The sequence below is a fragment of the Porites lutea genome, chromosome 2 (assembly GCF_958299795.1).
Source record: "Porites lutea chromosome 2, jaPorLute2.1, whole genome shotgun sequence".
NCBI classification, from domain to species: Eukaryota; Metazoa; Cnidaria; class Anthozoa; order Scleractinia; family Poritidae; genus Porites; species Porites lutea.
The window spans coordinates 34,045,658-34,064,323 of NC_133202.1; the positions used below are offsets into that span (position 1 = coordinate 34,045,658).

The 18,666-nt window shown below is 39.5% G+C and overlaps 1 protein-coding gene across 1 annotated transcript; it reads right to left on the reverse strand.

The window, feature by feature from the left end:
• Positions 1-5,075: 5,075 nt before the first annotated feature.
• LOC140928420 (uncharacterized) lies at positions 5,076-14,084 on the reverse strand. Its single transcript, XM_073378170.1, has 9 exons — positions 13,992-14,084; positions 13,609-13,645; positions 13,324-13,389; positions 13,089-13,246; positions 12,823-12,859; positions 12,393-12,473; positions 11,959-12,056; positions 11,375-11,411; positions 5,076-5,387 (listed from the first exon to the last, which is right to left on the reverse strand). The coding sequence occupies exons 3-9, from the start codon at positions 13,336-13,338 to the stop codon at positions 5,376-5,378; spliced, it is 438 nt and encodes a 145-aa protein (XP_073234271.1). The 5' UTR covers positions 13,339-13,389; positions 13,609-13,645; positions 13,992-14,084; the 3' UTR covers positions 5,076-5,375.
• Positions 14,085-18,666: the final 4,582 nt, after the last annotated feature.

An 18,666-nucleotide genomic window follows, 5' to 3' on the forward strand; every position in this document is an offset into this window, starting at 1 on the left:
CGTGAAAAGTAAGAAAAGAAAACGAGCTTTATTGCTTAATAGTTTCAACCCAGTACTAGTTGCAGAGTTCAGAAACACTTGCTTTGATAGAGAAGTAGGGACCAAGGCAAGATTATTGTTTTCTGCTTTGAAAGGTAAGGTGAAATAAGCGACCTCGATCGTTTTGATTATGACAGCTTGTACCAGGCATTATGTGTGACGAATCAGCCAACAGAAACAAGCTTTCGCCAGATGAAGGATTGAATCGAACGAGAGGAAAAAATGGCCTGTCAACGGGCGACAAATTTTCTCTTTTTTCCCTTGTCTTGCGTGCCTTGGGTCTCGCGCTTCCTCCCTAAACCCACCTGAGTGCCTCCATGTTGTAGGCCTGCTAAACAGAAGTATACCTTTCTCGTAGGGGCGATGGTGGTGCAGTGGTGGCCCGTGTTCGAATCCAGGAGTCGATGTCATGCGCGGGTTGAGTTTAATGTGGGTAAGGTTTAATGTAATGTGGGTTCCCGTCCTTGGCACAACAGTTTTTTTCCCTAGCCGGTCCCGTTTCCTCATCTCCTCACATACTTATATGCACATTCTAGATGGATCGGGAGTATCATAGATGAAGGACCACTGTGTCGGTGTGCCCTCTCTCAATCGGTATTTAGAAACTGGACTGCTACAAACGAGCTTTTTTTGCCCAAAGTGCTGGCCGTGATATTCTGTTGACGCGAATCTCTCGGCTCTGACACTTGTTAGGGCATTTTTCGCCCGGACAACAATTTTTTTAGTGCAGATGTATCTGTTTTGATAGAGAAGTCGAAAAGGAGAGAAAATATCCACGATTAACCGTCATGTTTTTTTCGTGCTGAGAGCTTTCCAGCGCAGCATCTCATTCTGATAACATGGGTGACGTCCTTAAACTACACATATTAACACACTACTGAGGGATACTGGGCTGCAGAACTTTCGAGATCTTGAAAGTTGTATGAGATATGGAGCCCTATGGGGTCAGTTTTGTCCTCTAAGCGTCGACTGGAAGTAGTATCTCTTATAACCAAAACTTAAGCAGTCATATCCTCTCTCAGCCTCAGCAGGTTTTTCAGCAAGTTGTGCCTTGTAATACGCATCTTATTACAATTATGCTTTCATTGTCGTCAGTGCTTAACCATTAGGGAGCTCAAGCAAGGACGACGACGACGGCGGCAGTGAAAACATCAAAAAAATGAATTTGCGTCCTTTATCGCGTCTATTTGGACCCTGGACTTAAATTCTTAAGGACTTTATCCAAGTTCTAAAAGAGAAAGAAAATTTTGTCGTCGAATGTTAGTTTATGTTCACGTCGCATCAGGAGGTTTCTCGTTGTAGTCGTGCAGTGGACGTCAAAGACATGTAGTAAAAAGCATGAAAACCAATTGTTGTTCTTTTTTTCACGCTGTCGTCTTCTTCGTGGTTGCTTAAACTCCCCGATGGCCAAGTAGACGTCGTATTCCTGGATTTAGCTGAAGCATTTGAACGTCTTTTTCATGATACTCACTACAACGGAATTCGCTCACACCTTGCTCTCTTGCTTTCTAACTGGAGACAGCCAACTTGCTGTAGTCAGCGGTTCTGCTTTTTCGTGGTCGCCAGAATTATTCGGTTTGCCTCAGGTCTGGGCCAATTTTTTTTTTGTGACGACCTACCAACTAATATCACATCTCGCATTTAACTCTTTGCTGACGATTGCGTACTTTATCGTCCTATTAATTCAATCGATGATCATCTTGCCCTCAAGCGAGCCTTCGATCAACTAGAGACCACTTCCGTTTTCCTCGGGAACTTCAAATACTGTTAACTAAACATGTTTTTCTTCTCACACTGAAATAGTTGATTAAATGCAGAGAGAGAGAGAGATGAGGAGGATAGGATTTTTTCCTTTGTTTAGGTCGGATAGTGCCGTCTCTTTTACACTGACGGGTCGGATTACTTCTTTTTAAGCTTTCTTCAGAACGACCTTTCTTGGCGCTTGGATCTTCTACACCAAAGAACCTGTGTTGGCTTCTGGCTTCAATCCTGCCGTCATCTGACAGTTACAGACCTAGGTCTTTCTCTTTAGCCAATAAAATGGTTGGTTTTGTTGGCTTCCATCGATAGCTCATATCATCCATCATCATTTGTTCCTTTCTTTCTTTTTTGAACCATTGTCTGTTTGCACATGTCTGAAGTTCTCAAGATAATGGGAGGGGCAGTGCCCAACTTCTTTTGCTATTTCAAGTTACCACATATCCATTGGTACTTGAAACATAAACCCCACGTGTTCTACGGGAATTGCCAAGTTTAAGAGCCAAAGGGACTGTTTGAAAACTACCTGAATGGGAAGGTCGGTCGGTTAGATGGATCGCTGAAGAAACACGCGCCCTATCCCCTTTTCTGTCTTTTTTCTTTTGTCTTTGTCATCTCAAATATTTTGGATGACAAGGGGTGTAGCCAAAAAATTCTAATGAAGTGGGTGTCATCATATACTATAGAAGCTACCGATCAAATCCCACCCCTTTCCCGCTAACCATGTACGGTCCCTAATGTTGGAGGTAACCTGGAATGAGGGCCATTCAGATCACAAAGATTTTGCGAACTTCCGCATCGTTATTACGATGCCTTTGGGGTACAATCTGAGCACAGACGGTAGTCTCTTTTTAAGTAAAATCCTGGCGATTAAGGTTTTCGGGGTATGGAATGAAATCTACAAGGTCTGCCTTAAGGTTCCTCCTTACCCACTCCCTCAGGTGGGAGGTGTCCAGGTGGGACGGGGATTAACTTGAATTGCTAATTTCATTCTATATTGAAAGACTTTTCTTTTTAAACGTGCTTTTTATACATAAAGCTTTTTACACATGGATTATCACTTCTTTATTGTTCTCAGCGTTACCTTTTTTAATTATTGAAGTAGTTTTTCTCAATTTGTATTGTACATGTTTCATCGTTTTTTATTCTCATTTGAATTGGTTAATCTTGTAAACAACGCTTTTGAATCCTGGAGAAAAAGCGCTCTATAAATCCATTATTATTATTATTGTTATTATTATTATTATTACATAAGATATATTTGTGTAATTGTAAATGATTTTCTTCTCAACAGTCGAGTCCAAACCATGGACTTCGGGAGGCAAAGAGGCTTTCTCCTTGACGGAGAAGGACCCGCCTAAGAAAGTGGGCTGAAGAAAGGAGAGTTATTTTCTGGAGTTCATGAATGTTGATGTTGCCAGGCATTTTGTTGGTGCAGTTTTCCATGTCCTTCTTGATGGTGCCAAGGGCTCCCATAACTACCGGGACTGTTGTTGTTTTGAGTCCACACGTTCGCTCAACCTGGATTTCTAAGTCTTTGCATTTGTTAAGCGTTTTCGTGGTTTGACTGAGGTGTATAGTCATGTCAATGAGAAGCCAGGTTTTGTCCTTCTTGTTTTTTAGCACAATGTCCGGCCTATTAGTTGTGATGGTCCTGTCAGTGTGGTTGGGCATGTCCCACAGAATGGAGATCCTGTCCTTCTTGGTGACAGCCATGGGTTCATGCTCATACCATCGTCCCTTCACCTCAATGCCAAACTCTTTGGAGATCTTCCAGCGCATGTGTGCAGCTGCCTTGTTGTGGCGGTGGATGTATTCAGTTTTAGCCAGTTCAGGGCAGCCAGAGACCAGATGGTCAATGGTCTCGTTGAAACGGCCACAAAGTCTGCATTTTGGGTCCACTTCAGGCTTCTTGAGGATGTTGTGTTGGTGCCAACGTGTTTGGAGGCTTTGATCTTGGGCTGCAATGATAAAGCCCTCGGTTTCTGCCTTGAGGCCAGCTACTTTTAGCCATCTGTCACTGTAGGTCTTGTCTTGGTCCATGTCAGCCTTTTTCACCCGCTGTGGGTATTTGCCGTGGAGCGCTATTGATTCCCACTTGGGCTTGGGATGTTGACTACCCTGGTGTTTGGCCTTGGCCTTTGTTCTGCAGGCATAGGTGGTGTTCACCTCATCTTCTGCAGGTGGTATTGCAGGCAATCCCAGTTCCCGACTGGACTCCATTGACTGTCTGCTGATGGAGTACAAGGATATCCTGTCGTCGTGGTCTTTGACAGAGAGGAGGAGGGTGTCCTCCGTCTCCTGGAGGTATTTATCAAGACCGATAGTGATTGTCTTGTAGGAAAGCTTCAGTTGTGTGAGCTCTCTTCCTCCTTTGGCTCTGGGCGGGTACAGCCTTTCCACGTGAGATTTGGGGTGCTGTACATACATGGGTCTTGTACATAGTTAGGAACTTCCTAGTCCTGGTAGTGGTAGTGGTTGTGGTAGTGGTTGTGGTAGTGGTAGTGGTAGTGGTAGGAGTAGTAGTAGGAGTAGGAGTAGGAGTAGGAGTAGGAGTAGGAGTAGGAGTAGGAGTAGGAGTAGGAGTAGGAGTAGGAGTAGGAGTAGGAGTAGGAGTAGGAGTAGGAGTAGGAGTAGGAGTAGGAGTAGGAGTAGTAGTAGTAGTAGTAGTAGTAGTAGTAGTAGTAGTAGTAGTAGTAGAAGTAGTAGTAGGAGGAGGAGTAGTAGTATTAGTAGGAGGAGTAGTAGTACTAGTAGTAGGAGGAGGAGGAGGAGGAGGTCTTTTGCAGTTCATTAATGTTACTGGCTCGTGGGATCTTTCCTAAATTCTGGTCCATTCCCTCTCTAATAAGTCCCAGTGCACCAACAATAACCGGCACAGTCTCTGTCCTCATTCCCCCCATTCTTGTGGTTTTAATCTCAAGACCTTTGTATTTTGAGAGCTTTTTGATGACTTTCGTTGAGGTGTTTTGGTCAGATGTCTATATGTTTGCAACACCATTTGGCATGGTCCTTGTATCATTATCCGCAAACGTTTTGACCAGGATTGTTGATCCTGGCCCAAATCCTTCTTTTTTGGTATGGAATTTGAAAGTTATCGACAGTTCACACTCATATTCCTGGGCTAATTTAAGGTTTCTCTCTGCCCCCCCCCCCCCCCCCCCCACCCCCCCACCATGAAGTCCATAGTCCAAACACAAGAAAATATTTTATTGTTCATTCTGGTTATCAAACTGCTTGGGTACATGACTTTCTCTCAGGAAAAAACGGAAACTTTCATTTAATTTTTTCACAATTACAACTTAGGATATCATCGTAATAATTCTGAACTTAGACAAATACTTGCAAAACTTAAATATCAATTTGAACGCAGGATGATTATAAGTAAGATGTCTTGTGAAAACAAATACAAAAATAACAACCAGCAAAGTGAAAATATTCTGATGTTTCCAAAATGTCATTATTATATTAATGAAAATTTATGTGAACCGCGTGGTCTTTAAATACAAGCAACACCAGTCTTCAGTGTCAATCTTAAGGTACCATCCAATCATCACCATTCAACCAATTTATCCAATTTATCTCAGTATCTGCGAGTGAAAAGAAAATGAACAAAAAAATTAGCTATTTCATTTTAATCACACTATGATGGTTCTTTTATGAAGGCCCTTCCCTACCTTTCTTGCTTACGTGATAACTTAAATACGGGATTCTTACTATTTTATTGTTTGCCTGGGGGCTGGTTATGTAGATATTGTTACACCTCAAGCTCATAAATCAGTCCTTGGAAGTTTCTTTTGTCATAAAAATATAATATTCCTACAAGGGAATTTTTTTGGAATTAATAAATTCTCAAAACATGATAAAAGCTTCTTTTAGAGACCGTTTTTGCATGTTTTCTAGACCATAGTTTTGCTCTGTATGTATATTACTCTACGAAGGGTGCCAAACTTATTAAATTTTTGAATGCAATTAGATTACTTTGGAATTGTTCATTAAGTGTGTGTTTGCATTTTTAAAAGTTAAACATCACATGAAGCCTTTTAGATTGGTATGAATTGACGCCACTATAACATATATTATTACACCACAATGTAAAATATTAAGATCATGGTAATATGTTAATTATACATGCATATGATTAAAAATGATTATTATATATCTCTACATATAGTAAGGTATTTGTATTATATTTTAATTAAAAGAAAAATCACTGTACAGTTTAAGAGCGACTTTCTGTAAATACCACGGATAGGTGTGCAAGATGGAAAAATCGAAATCCCCCAAACTTTGTCCCAACAAAGCCCTTTGGAAACTATTTTAGAAAATACAAGACTTAGTTCGTTTGACTCAATATTTTCCAAAATAATAATTTTTTTTAATTTTCACCTTCGAGAGGCCTTCAAACCACCGAAAAATGTGCTTGATACCCTCGCTTCGTGAATGGAAACGGAAACTAATACCATAACTTTTCTTACATTAAACAATTTTATGATCCTTCCTTTCTACCTAAACGTTGTTACAATTTCAAAAGATTTCAATCTGATTTTTTAATATTTTTTCAAAATTACCCTCTAAATCAGCATTACCGCGACCATCAATTTTGCCATTTTTCAACGGCGAAAATCCCTTCCTGGTACATGGCTTTCATTAGAAAAATGGTATTCCAGAGAAAGAGCAATGCTTCCCCTATCAATCTGTGAAATAAAATTCTGGGGCAATTGAAACTGGGAGTTTTTACAACGGAAAACATTTACGGTACTCGCGTGATTTACGACCTCTGAACTTGCAGTTGTATTGATGAATACAAGGGAGAACTTAGACAGCACTTGAAACTCTGGCGCAAATTCGCCTCTTTTCCGCCAGTTTAAACACCAAAAACGATTTTAGATTTCACAGTGGTAAATTTTCAAAAGGAAAAGCAATTTTATTGTACGAAAGTGTGCTATGAACTTCTTGACTACAACTCATCCCTTACGTGCGTATTTGTTTACTTTTGCCGTATTTGTAACAGTTATCATATATCTACAAAACGGCTTTAGTGTCGGTAGCTATTCTTTAAAATGCTCTCATTTCTCATGAACCAAATCAATAAAGCTATAAAAGAGGAAAACGTTGTGACCTACCTCACATTATTTGACAACAGACCCGAATCCTTTACTGCCTTTAACGAAATTAGATTGCGTGACAAAGAACTTTGAGACCCAGGTTATACCGCGAAGACAGATACCATTCCGAAAAACACAGTCACGCGGTGCCTTCTGTAACTATAAAAGCAAAACATGTAAATAATCAAAATCCTCAGTTTCACTGACTTATCCGCTAGAGCGATTATGAAAACGTAAGACTAAAAAACGTATTTTCCACAACAGACTATGAAGTGGTTGGCCCTTATATTCTCTTACTTTCCATAAACGCCTGCTTACACATTTTGAAATACGATTATGAATTCCTTACTTGTATCCTTAGAAAAATGACATTTAGGGGGAAAAAAGTGCTAATTCCTAGTCTTAAATGTCATCCGTCCCCTCCCTCCACCCTCTAAGGGGCGGCAGCCCGTTTCGGGGTGGGGCGAAGAAACGCAGAACATTTCAGAATGGGCAAAGCGGGGCTAGAAAAACTGCATAATTTTAGAGCACCTCTGGTGTTAAAAGCAAAGCTTTCAGTAGTTCTGGCAACCTCTAGCAAGTTTTGCATTTCTGAGCAACGTTTGGGAAAAATATAGGCTTATGTCAAGCCAGGAAAAAGTGAGCAGTTTGATAGAAAATGTCAAGTACGACTGAACCGCGCTTGTATAAGCGCCCCTAATGATTCTGACAGGGGGAGGGGGGGGGGGGAGAATTTTGAAATGGAGCGAAGGGGACCTAGCTCTAACCATACCGTCTGCGCTTTAGCTGTGATTCTGCCTTGGAGATAAATTTGGCTCATATTTTTGAGCAACTCTTTAAAGAAGATTGCAAGCCGTATAGTTGCGTCCGCCTGGAACGCTCGAGCGGTGAAACCAATGATCGCGCCCCTCGCACCTTGAAACAAAACTGCGTTTTTGAGAAAAAAAAGGAAAAGAAAATAAAAGAGAAGGAAAGGCCGTTCGCACTAACTGAAAGCTGTTGGTTTTTGCATTGCTATTGAAAATCTGAAAAGGAATAGTCTTACACACGTAGCATTCGGGCCGGTACCAGGTGAATATATCACATACCCCATCGTTCCAGGTATATAACCTTTACGTAAGCGTAGGATGTAAGACACACTTGCGGATACGCGTAAGCATAACGTGAGATACCCAGGCGCAAAAAAATAACAGTCGCGCGGCTAATGTTGGCTCCCCTCAAAAATGAAGCGAATTAACGTGGGCTTGAAAAGTGAGATATTCGGATATCTTCGGATAATTGATAGCGAGTTATTTCCAGTCCACGGACTTTCTCCTAAATTTTTCGAAAGTATTTGTTCTCTTAGAAAACCCAGAATTTCGAGATTTCTTGATAGTTTTATACATACGCTAATTATTTGATTCCTTTTCTTCTTTCCTAACGAAAAGTTAAATAGGTCAAGAAAAAACAGCTTTTAGTAAGTTAAAATAAGTTTTTTGAGGGCGCGATCTTTGGTTTTACCGCTGAGCGTTCCTGACGGGCCCAAATATACGGGCTTGCAATCTCCTTTAAAGAGTTGCTCGAAACTGTAGGTAAAAATTATTGCCAAGGGAAACGGACAACTAAAAAGCAGGCGGTATGCTTAGAGCTAGGTCCTCTTTGCTCAATTTCAGAGTTTCCCCTCCCCACCCAACCTCCCCCTCCCGCCCGAGTCATTAGGGGCGCTTTTACGGGCGTTGTTCAGTCGTACTTGACATTTTCTATCAAACTGCTCACTTTTTCTGGCTTGACATGTGCCATAACCTATATTTTGGCAAAACGTTCCTCAGAAATGCAAAACTTGTTCGAGTTTGCCAGAACTACAGAAAATTTAAACACAAGAGGTGCTCTAAAGTTATGCAGGTTTTTTTTAGCCCCACCATGTCTAGTCTGAAATGTTATGCGTGTCTTCGCCCCACTCCGAAACCTGCTGTGGCCCCTTAGAGGGTGGAGGGAAGGGACGGATGACATTTTAGACTACGACTTAGCGCTTTTTCCTAAGAATACAAGTAAGGAATTCATAATCGTATTTTAAAACGAGCGTGATGAAAACAAGAGACTACAGTGGAACCTCGATTTAACGAAGGGCCAAGGGACTAAAAAAATTTCTGAGCCACCCAACGACGGTTTCCTTCTAAATTCATTGAAAACATTTTTCAATGGTGTACCCAGACTACTTTTAGATATCTAGAAATGCATTCTAAGCGGCTTGTAAAATTTGTTCCTGTTCGGTCATCCTAGGGGAACTTGCATTGAGCATTTTCGAAATTACAAGGGCTTCAGTATTATTTTCCCAAAAATTTTAGATGCAATTTAACGTATCACGAAGTGAGAATTTTTCTGATTCCTCTCACAATCACAGGTTTGAATCCGAACATTTTAGGCTTCCTCTTTTCTATGAAAAATTAGCCTAACCTGGGATGTAAAAAGTGAAAAATTAAGATATAAGATAACCTTCGAAAATTGAACAGGAACGGAACCGTCATCTAGAAATTTTTAGGCGTCCTCAAGCTATAGAAAATTCTAGGCAATATCAACTTCTCCGAAGATATATTTTACAGAAAACAGTCGTTGAGTGCCTCTGAAATTTGCTCGCTACAACGAGGTTTCGTTATATCGAGGTTTTTTTTTCATACCGTAAATCCTCTATTAAGCTCCCCCGGGGGGCTTATTATTTCAAGCTCATTTGAGGGGGAGGGGCTTAATAGAGTTTAATTTAGAAACTACGATGGTATCGCTTTTCCATAAAGAACTAGAATACAATGTGGAAAAGCTCAAGTACAGGAAGTTTTAGGTCATGCAGTCGAAAATCATAATCAAATCCGAACTTCCAGTTGGTAAATAAACCATCCCGGATCAGTCCACACGAAGCCTTTACGGTCGTGATTGATTAATACAGTCTTTCCTTTATTAGTGAAGAATAATTACGGGTGGGAAGCGGGTGCTTGATAGAGGGGGTGGGGGGCTTATCAGAGGGAGGGGGGTTATTTGACATGGGGCTTTAATATAGGTTTTACGGCATATTTTACTATTATCGAGGTAAAGAAAATCATTCGTAGGTTCTTTATATCGCGGCTCCACTGTATAAGGGCCTACCCCTATATAGTCTTTTTGACGAAAAAATATTTTTTTAGTGTTACGTTTGCAGGGTCGCTCTGGCAGATAAGTCAAGGAAACTAACGATTTTAATTTTTTACATGTTTCGCTTTTATAGCTACAGAAGATTCCGCGTGAGTTTCTTTTTCGGAATGGTATCTGTCTGCGCGGTATAACCTGGGTCTCAAAGTTCTTTGTCACGCAATCTCGTTTGGCTAAAGGCAGTAAAGGATTCGGGTCTGTTGTCAAATAATGTGAGGTAGGTCAAAATGTTTTCCTTTTTTATAGCTATAACGATTTGGTTCATGAGAAATGAGAGCATTTGAAAGAATAGCTACCGACACTATTAGCCGTTTTGTACATATGTGTACGGCAAAAGTAAACAAATACGCACGTAAGGGAACTGTTTGTACTCAAGAAGTTCATAGCACACTTTCGCACAATAAAATTGCTTTTCCTTTTGAAAATTTACCACTGTGAAATCTAAAATCGTTTTTGGTGTTTAAACTGGCGGAAAAGGGGCGAATTTGCGTCAGAGTTTCAAGTGCTGTCTAGGTTCTCGCTTGTATTCATCACGACAACTGCAAGTTCAGAGGTCGTAAATCACGCGAGTACCGTAAATGTTTTCCGTTGTAAAAACTCCCAGTTTCAATTGCCCCAGAATTTTATTTCACAGATTGATAGGGGAAACATTGCTCTTTCTCTGGAATACCATTTTTCTAATGAAAGCCATGTGCCAGGAAGGGATTTTCGCCGTTGAAAAATGGCAAAATTGATGGTTGCGATAATGCTGATTTAGAGGGTAATTTTGAAAAAATATTAAAAAATCAGATTGAAATCTTTTGAAATTGTAACAACGTTTAGGTAGAAAGGAAGGATCATAAAATTGTTTAATGTAAGAAAAGTTATGGTATTAGTTTCCGTTTCCATTCACGAAGCGAGGGTATCAAGCACATTTTTCGGTGGTTTGAAGGCCTCTCGAAGGTGAAAATTAAAAAAAATTATTATTTTGGAAAATATTAAGTCAAACGAACTGAGTCTTGTATTTTCTAAAATAGTTTCCAAAGGGCTTTGTTGTGACAAAGTTTGGGGGATTTCGATTTTTCCATCTTGCACACCTATCCGTGGTATTTACAGGAAGTCGCTCTTAAAAAGCTAAATCTTTGTTTTGTTTAATCTACATTTACCATTTCTCTATCCTACAGTGGTAACTACGATGATATATGGACTCCATGACTACATTTGGAGGCTGCTTTACAGAATGATGGGTAAGAGATTATATAGCTTACAAAGAGATATTTGCTCTTCTAGGTTTAGTTGCAACTGTTACAGCTCCTTTCGTAAAATGTACATACCCAGTCTAAATCTTCTAAGACTTTGTCCGCTTCGTAGCTGTATTGAAATATAAAAGAAAGCTTCAGGGTAGTCATGATTTAACAAACAATAAACGTAGAAAAACTTGTTTGTATGCAGTATCTTAAGTAAGAGAAGTATAAGTTGCTTAACTACTGAAAATATAAGGCCTTTTTGATACATGCATGTATACAGTGGCAGAACTCAATGAAAATCTACCAATCACTCCTCAAAACATACAGGGTCAGAAAGGAGGATATTCCACTTACAACTAATACTTATGAAAATAAAACAGTCACCCCAACTTGATACATGCATGTATACAGTGGCAGAACTCAATGAAAATCTACCAATCACTCCTCAAAACATACAGGGTCAGAAAGGAGGATATTCCACTTACAACTAATACTTATGGAAATAAAACAGTCACCCCAACTTTAAGGCTAACAGCAGTTATTTTCTCTTCAATTTTTTGTCTTGGACGAAAGATAACGCTTGATTGAAGTTCACTAAAATGGCCGTTATTTAAATGCTCTGAGTATTCATAAAGTTTCTTCCATTTGGAATACTTAATATGTTGAGCTACCTGGTCGGCCTTGAAGGACTTGGCTTTATTGTCTTTTGCTTCAGATAGGTATGTATTCTTGTTAGGGATTGGTTAATTTCCTCTGAGGTCTCAATTTGCTGTTAATAAACAGTAGAAAAAGAAAATGACTTGAAAGTTATCCTTTAGCGAAATTCTTCTGGAAAAACGTTCTCCTTAACATTAAAATAAAAAAAGTACCAGACCAAACTTGGTAAATGGTCATGCTAGTTAGTACGACAGGCATTTTAAGAGTAACATTACAAATAGGAAGAAAGTTGTTAACCTGGTTTAAGTAAATTTCAAGAGACAAAACTGTGGGTTGATGTACGAATAACCTGAATTAAGCTGATGTCAGTGAGTTTCATGACAAAGCTGAGCTTCAGTGTAGGTTCTTTTTCCTAATAGAAATCAAGTAAAGCTTGAAATCTACTCACTCCACTAGTTTTCAGCAATCCTGTTTGTTGTTGAAGAATCTGAGTGACAACTTCACAGTCTTCTTTCAAACCTCTGTTGCACTACAAAAGATTTAAACAAAGGAGCCATGTAAACCATTTGACAGAGCTCATTTAACTGCCACGCCCATGTGGTAGATGGCAGGACTTTCATCAGCTCCGAAGTTGAATATACTCTGTGATATGGCTATATGATTTTTGAAATGTTATTGGTGGAATTACCGAGAAAAAAAAGAAAGAAAAGATTATGGGATTAATAAGATGTCCTTTTTTGAAGGCCAACTGACAATGTTGCCTGTAACATCTTTCCCCAGTTCTCTAACAGTGCTATCCAGTTCCCCTTGGATCATAATGCTACTTCATTGTTTTTTTTCTAAGATTTTATCGAGTTTTTGTCATTTATTTAACTTACCAATACAGTTTCTCCCCATTCTTGGGCATGGTAATGGCTGTGTAAGAATAAAGTATTAGAAGATTAGTTTTAATTTAACCCGTATAAATTTAGTTTTGAATTACATGTATAACAAATAGGTGAAGAAGTTACACCTTCAGTTATCATACTCGTAAGTTTATTGAATTTAAAGGTGCGAACACAGATAACAAAGTTTCATTCATGAGGATCAGATAGTCAAAAAAGTGATGATATAGTTGGAAAGAGTGGTTAACTGTCCAAATTACCTGCTGGGCTGGTAAATACTGTCAAACGAAGGTATGGCTGGATCTCTTTGTGTGCCCGCTCCTTCATTTAACTGAAAATAAGTCCACAGACATTTAAAAGCGTCTAGTAGTTCTCTATTTGGGGCAGTCTCATCCCTGCCATGGTGAGCTGGATCTTTCTGTAGTAAACAGGAAAAAAAACTTAGATACTTGACTTTATCTAATATCAGAATCTCTTTCCTTTGATGTTACTTACTAGTATTCTGTCCATTTCCTTCTTAATAAATGAAGCAGTCTGAAGTTCTTGTTCTTTTTGGTTTTCCTACACACAGAGAACAATAATAAGGATCTTTAAATATGTATTGTAGTACTTAGCTGTAGAAAATTGTAAAATACAAAGTTTTAATCCATAAAATTAAAATGCAATGCAGTTCTTCCCACTTGGATATGTATTGGTGAATAGCATCTAACATGAGGACGTAGCGTGAGGTTCAAAAACAACGTTGCAAAAGATTACCAAACTGAATTTAAGAGTGCTTACCAAGGCCAATCTTTGCGGTCTTTCAGTCTGTATAAAGCTTTGTAAAAGAGACAATTAGAAGATATTAATGTCTGTATTATGATATGTCTTGGAGTTTAACCCCTAACAGTCGTGAAAAAAGGAAATGATCTATGAGTGAAAACAACGTTTTTATTTGTTGACAACTTTTTTTTTATCAGTACCTTTTAAAATGTAGGAAGAATAGTGTAGAGCATATCATGCTTGTTAATATTTAAGGTTGAAGGGTTTGACTGTAATAATCAAAGTGTCAAACTATTGCAGTTGGAGCACCTCCTTACAACAGTGAATGATTAACAAATTCGTTTTCAGTAAACGATTTCTTTGTAAGAGAAATACCAATGGAAGGATAAGCTGATAAAGACCTTGAGTCCTCAAAAGAAGATTTCTGTCCATGGTGATAAATCGTCAGAATTGTGCAGAAGTACTCGGTCAGTGAAAGCTGTAACTCGTACAGACTCTTTCAGTTGGATGTACTGAAAGGAAACAAAAAAATATACAAAATTTAAGAATCCTAAAACAGGACTAATATGCCTTCATTACGTATGTGGCTTTAGGTACAGCACTGTAAAAACTTTTTTCACCTGGCAATCCTCTTGTGGATTAGCTGGGAGGCGTGCTAACTTCATCTCTGCCATTTTGGATACCTAAGATCAATAAAAAAAGTAACTTTATGGCTAAAGAGTTAATTAAGGTTATTATTTTTATCTTCCAGTCGTTTATTTTGCGGCTGGTCGGTCACGTCAAAGCTTCGTTTCAGACAAATGCACACTGTAATGGTCCAGGCGTTTTACCTGCTCGGCAAAGGTTTTCGCTTTGAAGCACCTTTTTCTCTGAGGGATGTAGTTCTCTCAGCTGTTTTTTCACCAAAGATTCCTTGCTTGAGGAACACGTGCAAAATCCACGGTATCCACGCGTTCGTTTGTTATTATTGCAAAAAATCTGTCGGGTGATAATATGAAATATACGAGATATACGACGTGTTTTTGTCCCCTCTCCAGTCCTGCGACAAACATCATTTGCGGAGAAGGACTGGCGACCACTAAACAGCTCGACAACTTCCTGTTGTCACCGAATTCTGTTGCATATTGTAAGTCAAATATATGCCTTTTCAATCATCTTTGTGTCTTCAGTAAAGTTCCAACGTAAATGTCAAATCTTGAAGCCATTTGTACACTCAGTTTGTGGAAGGGACCTAATTATTCCTTTTTTTGCTAAATTTTCTTTTAATTTTTTAAACGTAGAGTAGCAACTCTTTGACGCTTCATTATGTATTGTTTTAGTGGGTTCGGCAAGCGTGTGTCATAATCGTACCCTTACACTGAAGAATCACCGTCAAATTCCTGACCCAGTTCATTAGTTACTGCTAGTGAGTTTGCAGGAGGTTTGTCATTATATTTTGAAATCATCAGCTGATCTTCGTTCTTCTGACCGTAGTCCATTTCAGACTGCAACTGGTAACTGTTGTCCTCTTTTTTTGTCGGTAAAGGAAACATAATTTTCCTTGCATCTCTCGTAATGGTGGTTTCTTGTACAGTTTTAAAACAAATATCACGGCAAATTCTTTGCCTTGTTGGTCATATTTTTTTTTCATTTCCATGACTTATTACTGTGCTCTCATTTGACAGCGATACCCATCACCCATGTTAGTTCGTTCATTTCTCTCACGTACATTGAAGGACCCGAATCCGTTAAACGACGTAATGGAACCTTTTTTTCCGTACTTGTCGTTTTCTTGTGTTAGGATTCCAAGGTATTTTGATAATAACCTTGTCCAGGCTGTTGCTCGGTATTGCGTACTGAACATTCTGGTAGTTTTCGTACTTGCCGGACTGAGAGCGATAAAATGTGCCGCAATCTAGACATTAAGAGATGTCTTTCAGTCGTTCTCATTACACTCAAGCTTCTCCATTGTGCTAAATTAGTGGTGGGTGTCGAACGTATCTTGGTAACTGACATTAGTCGTAAGTCATTGCGTTGCTTCGAATTGCTTCGTTGTTCATAGTGAAGTCGCGTGATGGTACACTCTCTTGCTTTGTCTCATTTCAGAATCACCTTCTAGACATTCAAGACACGGAATTCTATGCTCAGATTCTTGAACATGTCACGGGGTCATGTGATATATGATAGTTTGTGGTAATTATATCAGCGGATTTGACCTGATTTAATGCTGAGCATTAAATGAGTTTGTGTGCGAAGCTTATTTTTAGGACAATGCAATATTTTAACTACTGAACCGTTATGTTCGTCATTCCTTAATTGTTTTCTTTAAGCAAAAGCGTCACAGTGGTGGTTAACAATGAGAAAGTAAATAACAAACAAAATACAAAGAAGCACGCCGAAGCTGTTATTATGGATAAGCTTGAAGTTATCAATGAAACGTTTTTTGTTTGAATGCCTCGTGGCATACCATTTGCATTTAGAAATGAAAGTGATTAATTGTTATTGTGAGGAATGTTTTTTTGTCATAAAACACTCGTTTGTGTGCGATGACCCACAAAGCGCTGACCCTATATTTGTTAGCAAATCACAGAACGTCTGTATCGGACGACTTGAATGTAAGAAAAGGGATTTGATACAAAGAAGTGGGGACCATTTCTTTGGGTGGGGTAGCGGGGGTACTGCATGTAGTACATAAAAATTAAAAGGGGTCTGTGTGATTCACGCATCACCTTGCGGCAATCCGCTCTTAAAAGTTATCATTTCTGACGTTTGCATCCCTTGGTTCGTCCTAACCTCGAATCTAGTGTTCCACCTATTAATCAATTGCCGTATTGCTACGCTTAACCACCGAGGGAATCGATGAAGCTCAAACATCTCCCCCTAACCATCTGTGATCTATCGTGTCAAAGGCCTTTCTAACATCAGCCCAAGCCATACTGAGATTCCGCTTCCCACTCTGACTGTCTTGACACACCATTCGATCAATAAGGAGGATGTCAAGAGTTCCACTGCATTTCTCTCTCGTACCACGTTGCTCTCGCTCCATCAAGCGATTATTTTCATCGGTTTTAACAGGCACGAAGTAAACCACTTGTAGATGGTATTTAGGTAGGTGATCTGGTACCGATTTTCGCTGAAAAATTGACCTGGCTTCGGAATTAATGATATTATTCCGCCCGTAAACCACCAAGGAATGTCTTGAGGTTTGTTTGCGATTGCTTAAAAAATCTTGGACACGCCCTCTTGTAAGTTATATTCTTTTTTCCACCAAAAACTGGCGATTTTGTCAGGCCTAGGAGCACTCCAATTCTTCTTCTTCGTTATAACTTTCCTAGCTGACGTGTACTCAAATGTAAATCCATCTTCTCGGGGTTCTGAAACATTCTCCTTGATTGCCTCTTTCAATACTCCCAGCCATGGTGCCGAAGGGTCTCCACTTCCTTCCTGTTCCCAAAAGAGCTTCCAGAAATCAATCGCTTCCTTAACTGGATGTAACGTTCTTTTTTCGTATTCACCTTTTTACAGCTTTTCCTGGTCGTAGCTTGGTCTCTCACACTCCGCTTGACTTTCGATGTTTTTTCCAAGGTCACACCTCCGGTATCAAGCTGGAACTTCCTGTTTAGCTTTCTAGATTCCTCGTTTTTCCACCAACGTTTTTTTTTTTTCAGTTTTCTCAATTTTGACTTTTCACACTCCACATAGCTTTACAATCTCCGCAACGGATAGCCGTTTGCAAACTTGTAATAGCTTTGTTCCATTTTTCTTTCCTTCCTTTTTGTCAGTTTCTTGTTTGTCTTGTACCTTTCCATTTCAGCCTTGGCGACTGATATCTTCTTCCTAATTTCACCGGCTTGTGCCTCATACTTTTCTTTCATTTCTCCTCACATTTTGCTGTTACACTGCATTGTTGTTATTATTATCATTATCATGATTATTATCATCAACGAAATGCTTTAGCTCTGGGGGATGTTGCACCGACATTACACCAAGGGAGCGAGCCATAGCCAATGGGCAAAGGTCCCGTGCGTTAGTTCTCCACCTTCAACTTTCCAATATACCTTCCTTAAGATCCTTGCTGTTCCCAACAAAGCTGTTTTCTGTAGCAAACCCGTATTAATGGTAATCCCCAGCTTGCCAAGCCATGTATGCCCTTTTTTGTTTACTGCACCGAGTGCACCAACCACTACCGGTACCACCTCCACACGTCTAATTTCCCATAATTTTCTAATCTCTCTCTTCAGATCTTGGTATTTCTCAACCTGTTCACTCTTCTTTTCTTAAACTCTGTGATCCCGTGGTGAAGTAATATCCAAAATAATTGCCTTGTTACTCTCTTTCTAATCAACAACAATATCAGGTCTTCTGGCCTCAATAATATGGTCACACTGGATGGTCATGTCCCACAATATCTTACATCTTTCATTTTCCTCTACCTGATCCTGTTGGTGTTCGTACCACTTCTCATTTCTGTTCAAGCCATACTTACAGCGGAGCTTCCAATTGGCCAGCCTGGCAATGTTGTCATGTCTTCGGCTCTTGTACTCTTTTCGCGCCAAACACTTACACTCACCAATTATATGATTTATTGTTTTACCCTTTTGGCCACACAAACTACAAAGCGGGGAGTCCACGGAGTGCTCCATTTTGAACTCAGCATAGGTTGTTCTCAGTGCCTGTACTTGGGCTGCAAAAATTAGTGCTTCAGTTTCAAGTCCGCTCTTTGTCAACTCTCAGGCATTTCCGGTGTAAATTGACGATGCATTTTTTTCTCTGTCCATCTATTCAAGGCGGCATATTTATCTGTCCTGTTTGAATTCATTCTTTTCCTTTGCTCCCCCACCGTTCAGAATTTTTGTCTTTCTCACTACTTCCATCAATCTCTCCTTCAAATTCCTAACATACCATGCCAGATTATTTTCTTCAGTCTTCACACACATTTTACAGCTGATCAATCCTCTTCCTCCGTTCTGTTTTGGCAGATTTACCCGATCCACATCACTTTTAGGATGTAATTCTTCATGTATTGTCATCATTTTCCTAGTCTTTCTTTCCAACTCCTTTAGCTCATCACTCCTCCATTCTACCACACCAGCGCTG